Source organism: Rhinatrema bivittatum, chromosome 3 (assembly GCF_901001135.1).
Source record: "Rhinatrema bivittatum chromosome 3, aRhiBiv1.1, whole genome shotgun sequence".
Taxonomy (NCBI): Eukaryota; Metazoa; Chordata; class Amphibia; order Gymnophiona; family Rhinatrematidae; genus Rhinatrema; species Rhinatrema bivittatum.
In genome coordinates this window covers 364,090,962-364,110,565 of record NC_042617.1, presented here as the reverse complement: position 1 = coordinate 364,110,565, position 19,604 = coordinate 364,090,962, and the positions used below count along the sequence as shown (strand labels likewise).

At 44.4% G+C, this 19,604-nt stretch overlaps 1 protein-coding gene and 1 long non-coding RNA gene across 2 annotated transcripts; one reads left to right on the top strand and one right to left on the bottom strand.

Annotated features, from left to right (window-relative positions):
• Positions 1-224: 224 nt before the first annotated feature.
• Positions 225-18,685, bottom strand: CGA (glycoprotein hormones, alpha polypeptide). Its single transcript, XM_029595470.1, has 4 exons — positions 18,547-18,685; positions 13,253-13,356; positions 11,053-11,237; positions 225-3,676 (listed from the first exon to the last, which is right to left on the bottom strand). The coding sequence occupies exons 2-4, from the start codon at positions 13,350-13,352 to the stop codon at positions 3,602-3,604; spliced, it is 360 nt and encodes a 119-aa protein (XP_029451330.1). The 5' UTR covers positions 13,353-13,356; positions 18,547-18,685; the 3' UTR covers positions 225-3,601.
• On the top strand, positions 18,636-19,120 carry LOC115087842. Its single transcript, XR_003855630.1, has 2 exons — positions 18,636-18,774; positions 19,019-19,120. It is a non-coding gene; the product is annotated as an uncharacterized LOC115087842 (long non-coding RNA).
• Positions 19,121-19,604: the final 484 nt, after the last annotated feature.

The following is a 19,604-nucleotide window of genomic DNA, read 5'->3' as shown; positions in this document are numbered from 1 at the left end:
AGAGGGGACAGGGCATGTGAGTGCAGGCTTAGCCCCCGCACTCGCTGCATTTTGAGGATTTGCTGCTGCAGCCAAGGTCCGGGGGGAGGAGGCAATAACAGCGAGAGTGTGAGAGGCACCTTCCAAGGTCTGAAGCAGGTTGATAGGGCAGCAGGGGAATGGGAGGGCAGAAGCTTTTGCCACCCCAAAATTTTGCCACCTTAGCTAGGCACAAGCTTAGTAGATCTATTTATTTATTTAATAAAATTTCTATCACGTCAATCCAAAATTCTCGGTGGATTACACCATACACTCATACTATATAACAATACTACATACATAAAACATTATAAATTTAGCAAATCATAAGTCAATAGACATGCTAGAACTGCATACCAAGGCATAAGTATCTTATAGCAACGCTGCAAGATGCATGACAGTTAGATGTCAAAGGCGAGAAGGAACAGATAGGTCTTTAGGAGCTTTCTAGACCTGCAGAGTCTGCTTCTGATCTACCGTAATTTCCTCGGGCAACTCATTCCAGAGCGCAGGTGCAGCCAAACAAAACATTCCGTTTCTTAATTTAGTCAATTTAATTAGTTTGAAGGAGAGTATCTCTAAGAGATTTCAAGATGTGGACCACAACACTCATGTGGGCTGATAGCTACAAACTGAGGAGATGAAACTATACATGGCAAGACCAAGGAGGGCTTTAAAGATAAGGCACAGAACCTTGAAACTCACATGGGAAGCAATAGGTAGCCAATGTAGTTTAGCAAGAACTGGAGTTACATGCTCCTGCAGAGGAGCCCCAGTCACCAAATGTGGAATTAACTGCAATGATGCTATAGAAGATGCAGGCAGTCCTAAGTACAGGGCATTGCAGTAATCTAGCGACAAAAGGACAAGAGCTTGCGTAATGGTGTGGGAGTCAGAGGTGTGGAGATATGGCTTTAGGGATCACAGCATACAAAGTTTAAAGTAAGAGGACTGGATTAAGGAGTTAATATGCGGTCACGTTGAAAGAGATGAGTCAGCTATGATATCCAGGTTCTGAGCTTGCTTAGAGATGGGAATTGAGTTTCCCCTCAAAAAATAAATTAGAGGGTATGTCAGGAGATGCCATACATGACAACAGCACAATCTCCATTTTCTTAATGTTTAAAGCCAGCTTGTTAAAGGAGGGCCAGCTTTTTATCTTTCTTAAACAGTGAGTCATGCACTGAAAAGCCCCAGTGATAGAATGATTACCAATGACATGCAATTTTGTAACTAGAATGGTACAAAGCCCAGCCAGGCCTGTGAATAAATCTAGGCCTGGGAGCGACAGTACCTTACTGACTGGAGGTTGTCCAGCATGAGGCAGACAGTAGCTGTCCAATGAGATCTGAGAATCTCTCCCACCATTGAAATCAACTCTTGGCACCCATTCCTACACCTGTCGAGCAAGGGCTTGTACATAACCTGTGACTGCTGCCTCCCCTATTGGGTAAATGCACTGAAACAAAGCTGCAGCTTCCCCTCCAGAATACAAGCCTGGGTAACATGATATGGAGACTCTGTGCTGCCCAAGCATCAAGGCCCCCTTCTTGTTGTCACAGGTGCGCTTCAGAGGCGATACAAAAGCCAATGCATTTTGGTACCACCTTCACGGTAGGAGTTTCCAGGACAATGGCCAGGATTGACACTGAACTGCCTTCACTCCTGATTTTCCATGAACTTTTACTGTCTAATCCTTCCACTTCTCTCTAAGATTACCCACAAGTCAGTGGGTGTCAACGCTCAGACTTTATTATCCCCTAGATGCGTTGCGATCCAAGGCTAACAGGGCTGGCTTAATCGTTAGGTACACTAGGCAGTCACCTAAGGGGCAACTTCAGAGGGACACCAAAGAGCAGCTGCACTCAGAGCAGAACAATAGTGCTGTTTCGGGATGGCAAGTTTGCTATCTAGGTTCTGAGTGGCTTTTTGGGTAGGGTTTTGTGTTAGTTCACAGAGTGTCTGATAATGGAGGGAACACCAGATTTTGACATTTTGTTTGTAGAATGAGCAATAATGAGAAACTTCCTAGTTAAATCCAGCAAGACATTTCAGAGATTACCTTTGGAAAATGTGATATGGATTTCTATTAATTTCTGAATTTATATATGTATTGATTTTAGTTGTAGTCTACCCCCCACAATCACAGATGATACATTCACCAGACACTGTGGCATGATTTGTGAAACATATTATATTATGTATACTGTATAGATAGATATAAAAAAGTGTAATATTTAAAACTCTGATGTCCAATTATGCATTTTTATAGGATCATTCAAGGAGGGTTGGTAGTGGGGTGATTATGTATATTGAATTTAATTATCAAAATCTTAGGGGGCCCTAAGGTCCTGAAAGTTAATTGGAGGGGAGTGCGAGTCTGGGGGTTCATCTAGAGCATCTGATACCCTTTCTCTGACCCTAGCTAACAAACCCCATCTGCCTAAAGCTAATAGTTTTAAGGTGCCAATAATTCATCACACAAAGGCCGGAGGCTTTTTGAGATGCTTGGATAATTGTTTTTACATGTGGTAAATCAGGTTTAATAAATAGTAATAATTTACCCTCACAACCACCCTGACAAAAAGGTGAGGAAAAGGAGGTAGCCATGACTCTGTTCAGATCATTCCTTAATCCACTCATTGTAGCAACATTCCTTCTTTCAGAACTCTGCAATCATAAACACCAAATCTGACCTGAGGCATGGCCATTGCACCCTGGCTACAGGTCCTTCCCCCCACCCCAGGGCTTTGACTGCTGCCTGCACAGCATCCCCAACCAGCCCAAGGGAGTGGAAGACCTGAACAGGGGAGCAAACGCCAGGTTCCTCTTCATGGCAGTGCACCGCACCTGGAAAGCCCTAGAACGAGAGATCGCTACATGAGATTCAAAGGAGGTAGGCACAGGAATAATGTCAGGAGACATCTCTTCAAAGAAAGGCTAGTGGATACATGGACCAGTCTCCCATTGGAGGTGGTAGAGACTAAAAAGGGGTTCAAGAATTCGGATAAGCACGGAGGATCCTTAGGTGGAGGTTAAGGAGTGTAAAGCTTGAGATGGGAAAGGGCTCTGTGGCTTTGCAGCAAGAATGAGCACGCGAGACAGGCCTGGCACTTATTGGCCATCGTCTTCTCTTTTTCTGGCTTATAGTTGCTTCCGCAATTTTCAGGCTGCTGCATCGGATAATCGGCAACCATCACATGTGTTTATTACTTTAAAAGAATAATTCATTGGCCACCTTAGGGGTGGTGGAAGAGTTATAGAGCATCTCCATCACAAAATTTACAGGCAAAAAAAAATGTTTATTTATATTGCACAAATCTCCTCTCAATTCTTAGGGCGAAGACAGGGTTTCTCAGATTTTATAGTGAAGACTGCAACCATGCTCCTGTTGTCATGCAAACAGTAATAGCTCATTTTTATTGACAAGCGTCAAATTATATGTTATATTTCTGAGGAAGAAAAGAGGAAAAAAGGTGATTGGTTCTTTAAATGTAAGATTTTGCACAGCAATTCTATGAACACAGGTCCAAGACCAAATTCCAACTACAGCGCTTCTCGCCAGCCCCGATGCGCTGTAGCTTTAAGCTTTTGAATAATAGCAGGTGCTGCAGTGACACTTTGTGTGATTCTCTATCTTGATGTCTTTCATAGTAACCTAAAAAAAACATACAAATTTGTTTAATTATGCTTTGAAAACAAAATCATTAAAAATATACAAGTTGCAATATTCATTTTTATTTTTTTTTTAAAACAACTATATTTTACAAAGTGCCCATATCAAGGTTAGGTAATCCAGTCTGTATCTGAATCCATGTTTCTCATATTGGCACCTTATAGATATCTATGTTTGTATTTCTCAATTGTATCCATAGAGGAGCCATTAGGAATAGCCCGCATCCTTTGGGAAGTAGGCAGCCAATTTTGGCCTGCGCACATCACAGCATATTTTCAGAAGGAAAGCATGCACGGAGTTTCCCTTTGAAAATAAGTAGATAAGTGGGCGGCATGCTTCTCACCCCTTGTCTGTGCAAGTGACCGAAAATCCCATCTAGACACGCTGTTTTCTCACAACCCCTACTCCTCTTCCCCAGCTGAAACAAGAGCACCTCTTTTGAACCCGCCTATAAGTAAGCTTGCATTGGAAATCTGTCCCTGCTTTTAGCTGGTGAGGAGGCAATTTTCAGGCAAGCATGGATAAATAGCTTTTAAATCTCTCTGTGTATTAAAGAGACTCATTTTTCTACACACCTGATTACTGAACGCCAAAGCTAGGGCTGTGTTCCTGGGCTGATATCCTTAGATAATTAATTAACATAAATGGATGGGTACCTTCATGCTCTCTTTGTTAGCCTCTTTGCAAGCAGGATCTCATCCTGAACATCCTATTCTATTCTCATTCTGTAGCAACAACCAGCAAAGTAATCAAGAGTTGGCAAGTACCATTTGATTGGTGCTGGTAGACTTACCAGACCGTAATACTTGCATGTGGTGATGACGTTACTTGGTGCATGGTTGCATGTTTCAAGAATTAGATGTTAGAACAGATGATATGGAGGTAACTCACATGAAGCAGCAATTATTACCCTTAGACAGCATGGGTTAACCTGCATAGAGCGGCAGTTACTACCCTTAGAAGAAGGCAGGGGAGTAACCTGCATGGAGTGGCAATTGCTACCCTTAACAGACGCTACGGGAGTAACTTGCACAGAACACGGAGGTGACCTTCATGGAGCGGCAGTTACTACCCTAAAAAAAAAAAACAAAAAACTTGCTGAGCAGACTGGATGGACTACTTGGGCCATTTTTGCCTTCATTAACTATGTTACTATGATTGTAAACCATGCCCTTGATGCTGCCAAATTTCTGTCCCCAAAGATGCTCATTAAGGGATAGATTTTCAAAATTTGCGCACACATGGACAAGCGATTTTACAACATGCGTGCGCCAGTGCACGCATGTTATAAAATTGGGGGTCGGCGCACACACAGGGGGTGCACATTTGTGCCACCTCCACGTACCAACGTCCGTGGCCTTCCGCCATTCCCACCCAGTCCCCTCCAATTTAGGATGAACAAAAGGATAGATGCCAATAGTCTTATATAATTCCTTTATTGAACTGGAGACACAAGGGTAGCCCGACTCTGGCCGCGTTTCGCCGTCTGAAAACGGCTGCCTCAGGGGCTTACATATATTCTCTTGAGTTCCCAGTTTAAGTTCAAACAAATTGTATATAGAGGATCATATAAACCACTATATGAATGCGTTGAAAAGAATCAATACTGTTGTGGATCATATAGTGGTTTATATGATCCTCTATATACAATTTGTTTGAACTTAAACTGGGAACTCAAGAGAATATATGTAAGCCCCTGAGGCAGCCGTTTTCAGACGGCGAAACTCGGCCAGAGTCGGGCTACCCTTGTGTCTCCACTTCAATAAAGGAATTATATAAGACTATTGGCATCTATCCTTTTGTTCATCCTGACGGCTTTTACAGATCGCCTTCCTTTGTGCTTTTTGGGTCCCTCCAATTTAGGAGCAGCCTGAGAGGGAATGTCCCTATCCCCTATACTAACCTTCCTACCCCTTCCCCTAACCTAACATCCCCAAATCTTTGGCTTACCTTTTGCGCCTGCCAACACGCAATCCCCCAGCACAGTGGCAAATGGCTGCTGTGCCGGGTGCCTCTAGCCATGCCCCTTTCCTGAAGGATTTACACGTGTAGCTGGGCCTTTGAAAATTGGCCTGGCGCACGCATGCCCGGGATTTACACACGTAACTTTTTGAAAATCTACCCCTTAGCTATTTGGGCAATTGTGAGAATATAATTATTTGCATCCATGATTTAAAAACATGGCCCTGAGGATGCCATGTGTCTCAGCACGTGGATGCAAGTGACATCTGTATTTCTTACAAGTCTTGCTTCTCATCTCAGCCACAGAATATATGTGAACTTTTCAGTAATCATTTGAGGATACGCACTGAAGGGTTAAACTGGTCTAGAAAGTGGCTCTAAGTCTTCCAGACTCACCTGGGGCTCAAACTTGACACAGTGTCACTTTATAGATAGTTACGTGCTGCTTATTAGGTATAACAAAGCCCCATCACAAACAGGGTCAACCGTACAATCTGAACAGGTACAGGGAACTTCTGTATTATCTTCCCACCGTGTCCTCTGGTGGTCTACGACCATTGCTAATAGCTTTATTATCTCAGAATTTAACTGAATATTATGAGGTGCTGAACATTATAATTCATGTTATATGGAAGCATTGATTCAATGCAATTTTAAGAAATTTCTGCAAGGACTTCTGAAAGTATTTATTAAGAAAATTTAACGTGAGCAAAACTAATGAGACAAGTTCTAGTATCTGGACAAGTCTTCCAAGGAATCAATCTTACTACGTAAGGCTACGTCACCATTAATTATGGCCTTGTTGTTTGAAATTCACAAATCTGATCTTCGCAGATCTTAAACTTAGAACAATGTTTCTGAAACCGTAGATCCTGTGCTTGAAACTTGGAAGTTGCAGTTGCAGAAAAACTGCATAAATTGTACACATAACCAGAAAGAATACCTTCCATTTGGGCCATCATCTTCCACAGAGATATTCCTGGGAACTGCCAATATCAGTCACTAGAGTGCTAGAACCATGGAGGAATTCTGCGCTACTGCAGAGTGCAGAATTCCCCCCTGCACATAATTGCCAAATTCTGCACAGAAAATGGCAGAGAAGACCCCAGCATGCCGCGAACAGAGCCTGTGTCATAGGCGTTGAAGATGAAGGCCCCAGCATACAGTCAATGAAGCACATGCCATTTGCGGAGAAGATGAAGGCCCCCATGTGCCGCGGGACATGCTCTGCTTGTGGCGAAGATGAAGACCCCGGTGAAAGTGAATGTGTGAAGAGAGGTGTGTGTGTGTGAGAGGAGGGGGAGGGGGGCAGGGTGGGTGCCAGAGAGAGGGAGCCTATATATGAGGAGATTGTGAAGGAGTGTGTGTGTGTGAGAGAGAGAGCTGGTGTGTATGAAAAAGGGCTCATGTGTATGTGAGGGGGCTAGCCTGTGTGAAGGGATTGTGTATGTGTGAGACAGAGCCTGTGTGAAAGGGTGCGTGAGTGAGAGACATAGGTAGCCTGTGGGAGGGTGTAAGCATGAGAGAGAAAGGGAGCTTCTGTGGGTGTGAATGCAAGAGAGAGGGAACCTGTATGAGGAGATGTGTGTGTGCGAGAGAGTGAGGGAGCCTGTATGAGGGTGTGTGTATGGGTATTAGAGAGAGGGAGCATGTGTGTGAGAGAGAGGGACAGAGGGAGCCTGTGTGAGGGGCGGTACTGAGAATGGGATTAAACTCTGGGACTGGCGATAGAGTGGAAGGGGGTTGAGCCTAGATGTGGAGGGGAGAGATACTGGCAGATGGACGAGTTGGAGGCCTGAGAGGGCAAAGTGGCCAGGGGAGTAGGGAGAGCAAGTGGAAGGGACACTCTTACAGTGAATTTCTAGGGAAATTCTGCTCAAAATATTTAAAATTCTACATCTTTAAGTAATAACTTTTTTCTGTATTAATTTACAACCTAATTACTTAAAGACTGTCATGTACATTGTGTTATTTTGACCAATATAAAGTTTGCAGAATTTTAAGTTTTTGTGTGCAGAATTCCCCCAGGAGTATTGTTTGAAGAGTGAGAGATGAATGGAGAAGATTAGGATGAAGTCAAGGACAGGTGCATGTTCTCCAAGGGGACTGAGTTGGGGAGAAATTATTGAAGATGCTGTGAAAGGCAGTAGTGTAAGGAGTTGTGAGTTGGTAGAATTCTGAAGTCTGCCACTATTGAAGATTCCTGTTAGCCATTCAGAGGGAGGAAACCCTAGGAAAAAGGGTGGAAATCCTGCTGGAGAAGCTCCAGAAAAGAAAAGATTTTTGTTGGTTTTGATCCAGAAAGAATGCTGCCCCGAAGCCCTTGGGGCTGAAGTCTGAATTGCAGCCTCATCTTCAAAGAAATATATTTAAGCTGCTGAACTGTCACTACAAATTTAAGAAACCTTTTTTTCTGAGAAATTATGTTTTCATTTTGGAACCAACTAGATGAGTGGACGTTGGACTTTGTGCTTTGGCAAGCCTTTCCTTGGGCATCCCAGAGACAGTCTGGTCCCCAATTGGCGATCCCTGGTGGACTTTACTTGTTCCCAGCAGGGTTGCAGCAGTGGCACTTCCATCCCTCTGCAGCCCTGAAGGTGAGCTCCGAGGAAAGGGGGGTTACAAAGCCCCGAGTGATAAGGCAAGCAAGGAAGGGTAGGAATTCTGAAACCTATCTGATGGGGGGTTTTTTTGCCCTATTTTCCCCTCTTTAGTCTCCCACCCAAACAACATGCCTGGGTGAAACACGGGGGGTCCCTCGCCTGCCCAGAAGGCTGGAGAGAAGTTTCCTTCGAGGCCACCCCCTCAGCAGTGCTCCTTCTGCCAGCAGGGCGTTGTCAATCCTAGCCAGCCCCAAAAGGAGAGGAGACTCAGAGCTGGCACAGACAGGCAGCTTCCTAAGGCAACGTGCTGCAGGAGGCAGAAAAAAAATGCCCCTGGTCTCCATTATTGCTGCTCCTCCTCAATCTATCCCTCCCTCCTTCTATGAGCTGTCACCATCTGCTACACTCCTTCTCCCCCCCATCTCACTTTGCTCCATCCATCCATCCATCCCTTCACCCCCCAATCCAGGTAATCCCACTTTCTGCTAGTAGTCTCGGCCCCCACCTTTTGTGCCTCCTCTCCTGCAAAGCTATAGAGCCACTGCGGAGGGGGGGGGGGGGGGGAGGTGAGTGTGCACTGGCTTGCAGCTTCCTGAGCTTGGGGAGGGAATGCTGCTGCTGTGCATGGATAACAGTAGGATCCATGGTTGCCCCGCTGCTTTGAGTAGAAGAGGTGAGCATGAGAAGGTTGGGAAGGAGGAAGAACAGTGTGGTATGGCGGGAGATGTTGGAGGTAGAGTTAAGTCTGGCAGTAGTGATGGATTTAGGTATTTGCCATTCCTAGGCACTGCTGGTTCACCCCTTTGCATCCCCATCCACTCTGTAACCTCTCACCCAATTTGGCGCGCACACACACACAGTGCCAATCTCTTCTCTCTCAGCACACAACACCACCCGCCCCCTCTGTTCCCCTCTTCCACACAGATATCCCTGTCATCCCCAAGATCCTCCTCAGCCCCAATAATCTCCTTCTTAGCCCCTCCAAATCCCTGAAGACGGACTCTGTGCTCTCCCATTCCCTCCTTAACCCAGTAGCTGATCTCCCTCATGATCTCTCTCTCCGTCCCTCTCCCTCACTTCAATACTTTCCTCCTCATTCCCTCTTCTCCACCCCTACCCCCTCTCACCCCTAGCTCGTATCTTTGTTAATGCCACTGAGCTGGTCAAGTAGGGCTAGGAGAGCAGTGGAGGTACCTTGGACCACGTTTTCCTGCTATGCTGCTTGAGGCCTGCCTCCTGCTTTGAAATGCATAGCACTATAGTGTCCCACAAAGTGCAAAACGACAGTTAGATCCTGGGCAGCAGAGGAGGACATGGCCCAAGGTACCACCACTGTTCTCCCACTCCTGTTGGCCTGCATCAACCATGTTAACAGGTATCGCCAGGGTGAATGGGGATAAGGAGAGTGGCTGGCAGAATTAAGGTCTTCGGCCCCTATGGGCCACATAGGGTAGAGGTGGGGGGCCAGCACAGGCTTCAGTTCTCCTGTGAGCCACATTAGGAGGGGGCAGCACCAACAGAGGTGTCATGAGGTACTTAAGGCCCATAGGGCTCTGCCCTGAAATTTTGATCATTAAACTCAATCATGATGAGACACTTCTCCAAGAACAATCCTATAAAAACACAGAGCACAAGTGTAAATAAGATCTTTCTGTTCTTACAGTGTGCCCCAACCATGCAGGCAAACACACTGCACTGTAAAGGAGCAGAGATTTGCCTTTGCTCTGTGCTCCAGCCTCATCCTCTCTCCTCCTGTTCCCTACATAGGATAGGAAATGATAAGAGGGGAGAGGCTGCATTATGGAGCAGTTTGGTTCTTCTTTGCTTGTGCTAGGGATGGCCAACTCCGATCCTCAAAAACCACAAGCAGGCCTAGTTTCAAGTTATCAACAATGAATATGCATGTGATTGATTTACATACAATGGAAGCAGTACATGCAAATTGATATCATGCATATTCATTGTGGATATCCTGAAAACCAGGCCTGTTTGTGGCTCTTGAGGACCCCAAGTTGGCCACCTCTGCTCTATGTTGTCTGCTCCAGCCTCACCCCCTCCCCTCCTATTCTCTTTAGGTCATCTGGAAGGGAGAGACTGGAGCAGAAATCAGAAGCCCATCCTCTGCTTAGTGAGATTGCACAGCAAATATTTAGGAAGTCTGCCACCCCTAGATTTTTGCTGCCCTAAGCACAGGTCTAGTGGGCCTGTTGGCAAATCCAGGCCTACCTGGCAGGGCACTAAAGTTTGAAGCCACCTAGGACAGCAAAATCGCTTGCACCTGCCTTGTACTCAAACTTGAATCTCCTGTAGCATAGTGCTTAGCAGCCACAGGGCCAGCTCCAGACTAATATATTTCTTGCAGATGAAGAGTTTCACTGAGACTAAGGGCCTATGAGCACCCACATCACTAGCACTATTTTTTTTTAAGATGACACTGTCCAGAGCATAGCATTCAGCAATTCCAAATGGTTTTATTTTCTAGAAGAAGATCTATAGACTAGCAAGTAACAATTTTTTCTTAGCATATAAAATTTGTCACTCTCTATAGCTCAGCAAAGATGGCATAAGCAAACTTTTTACACTACAGATTTATATCCAAAACCTGGTTAGTATTGCTAGTAGAAAACAGTCCAAAAGATAGGAATAAAATGAGGGAAAAAAATTCCAGCAAAAAAAAAAAAAAAATGTAAAGACCCATTTTAGATGCCAAGCCATGAAAAATTAAAAATATTTATATAGATTTTTGCAAACTTGTTCATTTCCAGAAGTTCTCCTATTGTCTTTCTCTCTTACCCATGAATATGAATCTGCTACACAGCACGTGGCCTCTGATGTAAGATTCTTCGGCACCACCATAGTATTCTTTGCTCTTGCCGTGGTGGGATAAGCCCTCGAGAAGCAGCATCCTATGCACTGATATATGGGAGCTCCAGGCTTAGAGAAGAATTTGTTGATGTTCAATTTACATTCTGGACACCCTGAGACACATAACACAAATTATTCAGAAAAATTCACTTAAAAGCGTTGCAAGTTAAAGGTGACAGGAAAAAAATGGTTCTAATTTTAAATGGCATACTACTGTGTTTGACCTTTGCAGAACAGCTTGGATTTTGATATAGTTTTGGAGTTTCCCATAAAATGATGGTTCTCAACCCAGTTTTGGGGAGACCCATTATACTCCTATGTATCTTTTGCATCAAAACCACTCCAGCTAAGGCATGATAGAGGACTGCGTTGAGAACCACTACACTAAAATAAATGTTCTCCACTTATTGCCCTTGGGTTTTGCATTGGCTGCCTCACTCCTTCCTGCTATTCCTCTTCATCCACATGTACTCCATATGGCATGAGGCATACTTTTCTATATACAGGCCTCACCATGGGAGGCACCAAGGGTGGGCTGGGGCTCTGCCAGATCCACAGGATCTCTGGGCTGTTGGCACTGTACCAGGAGGTGGCGCTTCAATCCCTCCAGCACCATGAAGAAAAAAAAAGAAGAAAAAAAAAAAAAAAAAAAAAAAAATCGCACTAGAGCGATGCCAATGATACAAAGAAAAAGTGGCAGCAGGGCAAGGGAGGAAGGGTTCGTGTCTCCCTCACTTCTGTCCCTACCTCCTCCTGCTGCCTATTGGCCTCGGTGCTAATGCCCGGTATCAGCAGGTGGCAGGAGACAAGGGCACTTTCCGCCTGCTCCATGGCAGCCACTCGGGTTGCACCGCTGGCACAGTACCGTGCTGCAGCGGGAGCAAGGGAATGGGGAAGAGAAAGCAAGAGGAGAAAGGTGAAAGAAAGAAGGCAGGAGAGAGCGAGCAAAGGGGGAAGAAGCTGGAGAGAAGAGAAAGCAAAAGGAGGAAGAGGAAGGTTGGAGGCAATGAAGAGGCCAGAGGCTGAAAAGAGAAAAAAAAAGAGAGAAAGAAACTGGGGAAGAGAGAGGGAAGGGCAAAGGGAGATCAGGCTAGGGAGGAATGAAAGACAGCACTGCTAAAGGGAGGAGCAATTGTTTTATGTTATCTTTTATATCTCCCTATGAGCTAATGGTGCAATAAAATAGGAAAGAAATTGAAATCGATATATAAATAAAAGTCATCTTGCACCAATGCCAAGTGGAAAAGCCAGGACACTATGCAGATGAGGGAGAAAGAGGAGAAGAAGACCTGAAGGGGTAAGAGAAACTGGAGAGGAAGAGGAGACAGTGGTGGAGAGGGTGAGTAGGAGGAGGGCAGCAAGCTATTTGTCAGCATTTTCTAGTACACTGGACAGTGCCAGGAATCGCTGCGTGGCCTCTAACACACCTTCCCTGCAGGTACGTTCCATGCATTTTTTCTGCTTTCCTCTGCTTGCTGTTGGCAGCCATCTCCCTGCGGGAAAGTTGGACTAATGCCGACAGAGTGATTTCTGGCACTATGGCGGGCATGGGAAAAGGCTGAGTGAGCCCTCCTTCCTCACTGCCCCCCCCCCTCCTCCCCCCAGAAACCCGCTCATCTGATTAATCTCAAGAGTGGCGGAGGTAGGGGGAGCAACATCATCTAAAAGTCTGCCAGGTGTGCTTTCCTCTCTCCCACTGGTTCTGCGATCAAACAGAAAAAAGAGTGCCGGAAGAAGCTGTGTTCCAAAGGAGCTCACAAGGAGCTCAGATCCCTTGCCTTCAGCAAGGGATCTGAGCAGCCCTGACAGTTTACATCCTCATTAGAGTAATAGAAGCGTCATCTTTCATAGAAACATAACACAGAATGTGATAGCAAATTAAGACTGCCAGGATATCTAACCTGCCAGTCTGCTCTCTTTTGCAAAGTCGCAAAGCACAGTCGAACCCTGTGCTTTCTTTTCTCGTCCCCCAACCACTTGGGTTGGTTTTATTTTAACTCAGCACTTTTATTTCACCTGCTCAGCTGGTGTGGCAGGAAACTGCACAACTGTTGGAAGCTTTCACATAAAGGCTTCCTGTGGTGATTTTTGTTCTGCACGAGAACGAGAGACGTCTAAATAAGCTTACCCTGTATGCCGAGCTCTCCTTCTGGAAAAGAGTGGAGAGCGTGCAGGAATACAGACAACACGGCCAGAATAACTGCTACGTATCTTCCACAGTAATCCATGCTTCTACAAATACAAAGAGGAATTATTTTAGCATTTAATTATTTTCTAAATGATGATTTTTTTTTTCTAGTAAATACAGGACCTTAATCAGAAAGGGCTCTTTTTTTTTTCCTTATTCTGTGACTATAGAAAAAAAAATCTTTATAGATTAAGGCCCATAGGGGTGGATTATCAGTAGGATCTAGCTGCCTAACTAGAAAGTTAGGCAGCTAGATCCAGCAGGGAGGAAACATTTCACCCTAAATTTAGCCACCATGTAAAACTAGCTGGCCCCAGAAACATTCCTAGGGCAAGGGGACAATTCAGCCACTCAACTCGGGGCGGTCAAACTGGCAGGCCTAAATCTCGGAGGCCAGATTTTGGCTGCTTGGATTTAAGTGAATATTCAGCAAAAACAGCTTGAGTCTGAAAATTATCTTATACCCAGCTGGCAAAATGTGACTGGCTAGCTCGAGTGCTCAGCACATTTTAGAAATTGACCACTTAATGTTTGTTACAGGCATCAGATTGACTCTATTGAAAATAGAACCCGATATACACACACACACACACACACAACACACAGGCATTGGCAGTGCAAGTTATCACCTCCTCATTGGGCTTCAGGGTTGTTCCTAAGGGACCCATAGAAAGGGTGGTGGGTAATTCAGCTCCTATACCCATTTAATCCTTGGCTTTTTTGTTGAGACAGACCACAAAGTTGTCCCTCAAGAGACTAACTTATCCTGGGGAGGAGGAAGGGGAGGCTTAGTGATAACTGACATTTGCCTGCAGGGAACTGATCTAAAGTCTCTCTCATCTCAGAGACTTGGAGAAGGTACTGACATTGAGTCACCACTAAACTGAGCTACAATGGAACATTAGAAGTGGCAGGACCTGTATTCGGTACTGATATTTCACACCATCGAGTCTCACGTGCAGTTTTTATATTTCATTTTTGGCAAACAACATATTTAACAGAGTTAAAAATGAGGAGGTGGTGCAGAATTTAGAATCTCCAATGAGCACTCCAGCAGAAGGATTTTCTTTTCTTTATACAAAGCATTGACAGAATAGACACAGTCACAGAATATAGAATGGTAGAAGTTCCATTTTTATGACTGTTTTTCATTGCTTCTAATACCAATACTTTGGACAGATTTTACTGGAGCACAATGCATCTGCTGAGACAATTTATGTAAATTTTCTGGGTGGTGGCACAAGGCTGGGAAGGGAGACTGATGAAAAATAAAAACTGAAGAAGCAAGTTTGCTTATCGTCAAGGGGTTTTCTGTAGAAAGCAGGAGGATACCAAAATCAGCAACAGGGCAGACACCCCGAAGGTGTAGAAAACATGAGGAGGGATCTAGAAAAGCTTGAAGAATGGTCTAGAGTCTGACAGCTAAGATGTAATACTAAAAAATGCCAGAGCCATTGCATTTGGGCTGCAAAAAACCAAGGGGATGGTACAGGCTAGGAGGTGAAATTCTTCTACTCGTGATACAAGAGTGGAATCTGGGAGTGATCGTACCTAATGATCTCATGGTGGCCAAACAGGTGGACAGGGTGACGGCAAAAGCCAGAAAGACACTTGGGTGAGGACTGGTCAGCAGAAAAAAAAGGAGGTGATATAGCCCCTGTATAATTTCCTGGTAAGGCCTCATTTGGAGTTCTGTTTACAGTCTGGAGACCGCACTTTCAAAAGGACATAAACAGGATGGAGTTCATCTAGCAGGTGGCTACTAAAATGGCCGGTGGTCTTCATTGTAAAGCATATGGGGACAGACCTAAAGATCCAAACATGCATAACCTGGAAGAAAGGTGGGCTGGGGAGATAAAATAGACATTTAAATATCTCGGTGGTATCAATGAACAGGAAGCAAGTCTCAGCGAAAGAGAGACTCTGTAACAACGGGTCATGGAATGAAGGTGAAAGGGGATAGACCGAGGATTAATCTAAGGAAGTATTTCTATACAGAAAGAGTGGTGGATGCATTGAAGAGCCTCCCAGTGGAGATGGAGACAAGGACAATGTTTGAATTCAAGAGAGCATGGGTCAAGCAGAGAGGATCTGTGAGGGATTGTAGAGATGAGCAGTTGTGTTTGGGCAGACAAGATGGGGCCACATGGTCTTTTTTCTGCCATCATGTTTCTATGAAAAATAAGTGATTTTGATATTTTTATTTTTAGCATTTGATTGCACTGACATTTACTGTTAAGGGATGTTGACCAATTCATGAGTATTATTTGCAAAGTTAAAAAAAAAAATTAATTTCTAGGACTTTGGTGAGTGATTATTTTCATAACGGTAATAATGTGGCGGTATAGATAGTAGAAATCACTCCAAATTCCAGTAGAAATCACAAAGTGACAAATTTCTAATATTCGAATATCCAGTAGGAAATGTATTATATTCTTGAGAAAGCCCTGTTTTAAAGAATCAAATGTACAGCTGTGTCCCCGACACGTACGTGTTTCGCACATGGGCTGCAGCGGGAGGGACAGAATACTGCATATGTCAGCAACAGAAATTACTGGAAGAGTAACTCCAGCTGTGCGAAACACGTACGTGTCGGGGGACACAGCTGTACTACTGATTCTTTAAAGCAGGGCTTTCTCGAGAATATAATACATTTCCTACTGGATATTCAAATCTTGGAAATTTGTGTCACTTTGTGATCTCTACTGGAATTTGGAGTGTTTTCTACTATCTATACCGCCACACTATTACCTTTCTGCTTACGCTTGTGTAGGACTGGTCTCTCTCCACTTGTGACTTTGAGTGATTATTTTCACCATAGCGAAATACACATATATGATGCTCCTTCTGTACACAATTATTTAATGTTTTCCAGGCGGCATTTTTTTTTTTTTGTGATATCATAAGCACCTCTTTGAGCCAGCTGGGAAATTTTGCTGTTGCCCGCCCTCCTTCCAAGTGTTCTCAGCCCCTGCCATCCGAAGGGACCAGAAATAGAACCTGAGCCTGCTACTAAAGCCATTCAACCAACCCAAAATCTACAGTTAGTTCTGGAGTGACACCAGCTAGGAGATTTACCAGCATTTAATCATCCCGCATGTAGGTCTACCTGCAACGAAGACAATGCACACCGGACAGAATGCGGAATCAGGCACCCCCATTGCCTAAGCAGAGAGAAGCAGGCACTTGTCGATTGTTGAGCATCAGGAAAGGGGACGAGCATGGAGCTTTGATCAGTTATCACTATATATCAGAGGCTAGGAAGCCAAACTCAAAGGTTATTAGGAAACAAACACATGCTCAGCAATTTCTTTAATCTAAAACAAAAAAAAAAAAAAAGATACCCTAATGCTTAAAGAAAAAAAAAAAAGTATTTTTGGTATCAGTTATATCTTTTTAGTGGTAGCTTGAGGGCAGTTATATAGAGGTATTTCCCTATGCCCAGAGGGCTCACAATCTATGGGGCTGATGCAATAAGACACACATTACAATGGGCGCTTGTATTGAGCTCCCATTTCCCTAAACGCCTCCACAGCCACCTCTCCTGGATGCCCGATGCTATGTTTTATTGAGCTGCTGCATTAGAGAGAATGCACCAAGGAAGAATTGTGTGTCCCTAGTGTTCAAATGCATTGTGCACCCAGGTGACATGGGCTGTGCGGCCACAATTGCAACAGGCACTCAACACAAGCATCCATTCTATCCCGCTTCAGGTTGATTTTTGCCCAATATACATGCGCAATAGCAAGGGGCGAAGTTGGCCTGGAGCGTGTCTATTATACCTCCCGAATTTTCTCTCTTCATCAAGCCGTTACATTCTACCTTTATTCTTAAATGCCGCAAGCAGTAGGTGTTTCTCCTGAGCCCTTGACTTGCGGGTTGATTTAATGCCAGCTCCAGGGCTGGAGTTAAATTTGCCATGCATAAAAAGTATGCGCCGGGTGCTGGCGATTTTCTATATCCATGTAGGTAATAGCTAATAACCTCATCTACATGGAATTTACATGTGATGAGCGCTATTAGCTATGCATTTGTTTGGGCACGCGTTTTGGACTCACTAATGTCCTTATTGCATTGGGTGCTAGTCTAGAGCATGCAAAACACGCATAAACCTGTGCACTAGGCTGAGCGCACTTTAATGCATTGGCCTGTAAACGCGTACTTAAGGCAATGGAGAACAAAGTGATTTGGTCAGGACCACAGGCAGCATCAGCAGGATTTGAACCCTGGTGTTTTTAAACTTTTAGCCTACTACATTAACCACTAGGCTACTGCTCCACTGCATGCTTTTGTTTATTCTTACAGATGTTTGAAATTTAAAAGATCTCCAAACTAAGGTTATAATGGGGGGGGGGGGGGGGGGGGGGGGGGAAACCTTGTTGTGTGCATCATATCTAGTTTGTTATGTGCTCTTACAAGATATATGTTATGTTGATTTACATTAATTAAAAAAAAAAACAAACCACTAATAGGATTCTTCAAATCACAATTAAGTCAAAACTATGCTGGCAGACACGGTAACTGTATCCACAATGACACGTATGATACAGTCGGGACCTGAATTTGTAAAGCTCCCTTTTCGTTCTACTTTCAAATCCTGCACCATGATCCTTCCCCCCCCCCCCCCCCCCCCCCCCCCCCCCCCGGTGCTATGCCAGCCACAGCTTTTCTCTTCACTTCATCTAACGAGAATCACCTCCCGCTATCTTCAGAGAGAGAGAGTCTGTAGCAGGATGTGTTGTCTGAATGCCGGTGTGCTCTGGGTTGAGTTAAAGAAAATAGACCTGCATAGAAAGTTAAAGAGAGAGTCAATGGCTCGTGTGTGTGTGGGTGCGCGCATGCACTTGTGGCGACCTGCAGCAGCCAGAAGTTCCTGGAGACTCGGTCGCTTGGTGCGGCTGAGCGGGTGCATGGACTCCGACCAAGCTACTCCAACGGAAAACATTACCCCTGAGCCCGTGGAGTGCATGGTCATGCAAACCCCCAACTCTCCGGAGCTCGTTGGGCTTTCGCTTCTTGGTTTTGCACAACGTCTGCATCTTTTATTTCTGTGATTCCATCTGCACGATGCGCACCTTAATGGGGCTTTCTAACTGTCATGACTGAATGGTTTATGTTCCCCCCCTAGTAAAACCCAAAAGTATTATTCTGTCCAAATGCTCGAATGTTTTTCTGTAACTTTCACCAAGTGTAAACGAAGACTTTTCTTCTTTTTTTTTTTTTTTAGATCTTACCGTCTTTTGTTTGCGCAGATGAAACGGGACTGGATCAGAAGAGTAGACACGGTCTCTTGCTTAATTCCTGGAGCTCAGCCTGTGTTCTTCGGGGCTGTCACCGCAGCCCGCGCCATTCTTTTATAGGAGAAGCACGGGCTGCACACCCCCGCCTGTGTCTAAGCCGAGGGATCAGCAGCAGGTTCTGCCTAGTGACCAATCCCTTACTTGATGTAATTACTCACCACGGTACGTCGGTGCAATCATATCTCGTCCTAAACTCGCAATTTGATTTTCCTTGCAACAGCAGGGAAAGTGAGTCCAGGGGCTCAGCACAAACTGCTGTTTCTCTTACAGTTTGTGCTCCTATGAATTTTAGAGAGAGCAATGGCTGTTCACTACAAAGCTAAGTTAAATGTGTACCAGATCTCATTTGCAATAGTTTTTCCCCCCATTTATTTTAAGTTTAAAATGCCTCTCGTTTAATTTGCAGATGTCAAGGCCTCCTGTTGGATCTATTTTTGTAAAAAAAAAAAAAACAAAACAATCTCTGGCTGCTCAGTTTCAGTATCATCCGATTTCGTCAGCAGTCCAGCTTGGGAGCAATCCACTTAACGGTCTCTGCAGCTGTTTGAGATCCGTATCACAGAAGAGAAAGCATTAAGACATGAATGAGACATGCAAGGGTATTGAGGTTTAATCCAGAAAGGTGTAAACACTGGACAAAGCTAGAAATAAACTAACATCCATATCAAAGGTATCAGTTGTATTTCAGCTCTTGTACTTGTTATCATTACTGTGTTATCTGTTTTATATCCCTGCAGGTGCTATATAGCTATATAAAAAGGTCCTCAATGAGCATCCTGTTTTCTCAAAAGAAAGCTATATCCTTTGTGTACTTGGCAATATTTGAAGTATACCCAGCTACTAGAAATACTTCACACTCTTATCAGTTAAAAATGTTATTGCAAGGTCATTAATTTAAAAAAAAACCCCACAGTCCCTGTGAAATTTCTATAAACCTCTGGCATGATCACAGCAATATTACAAATGTCCCCACATGCAGTGGTATCTGGATT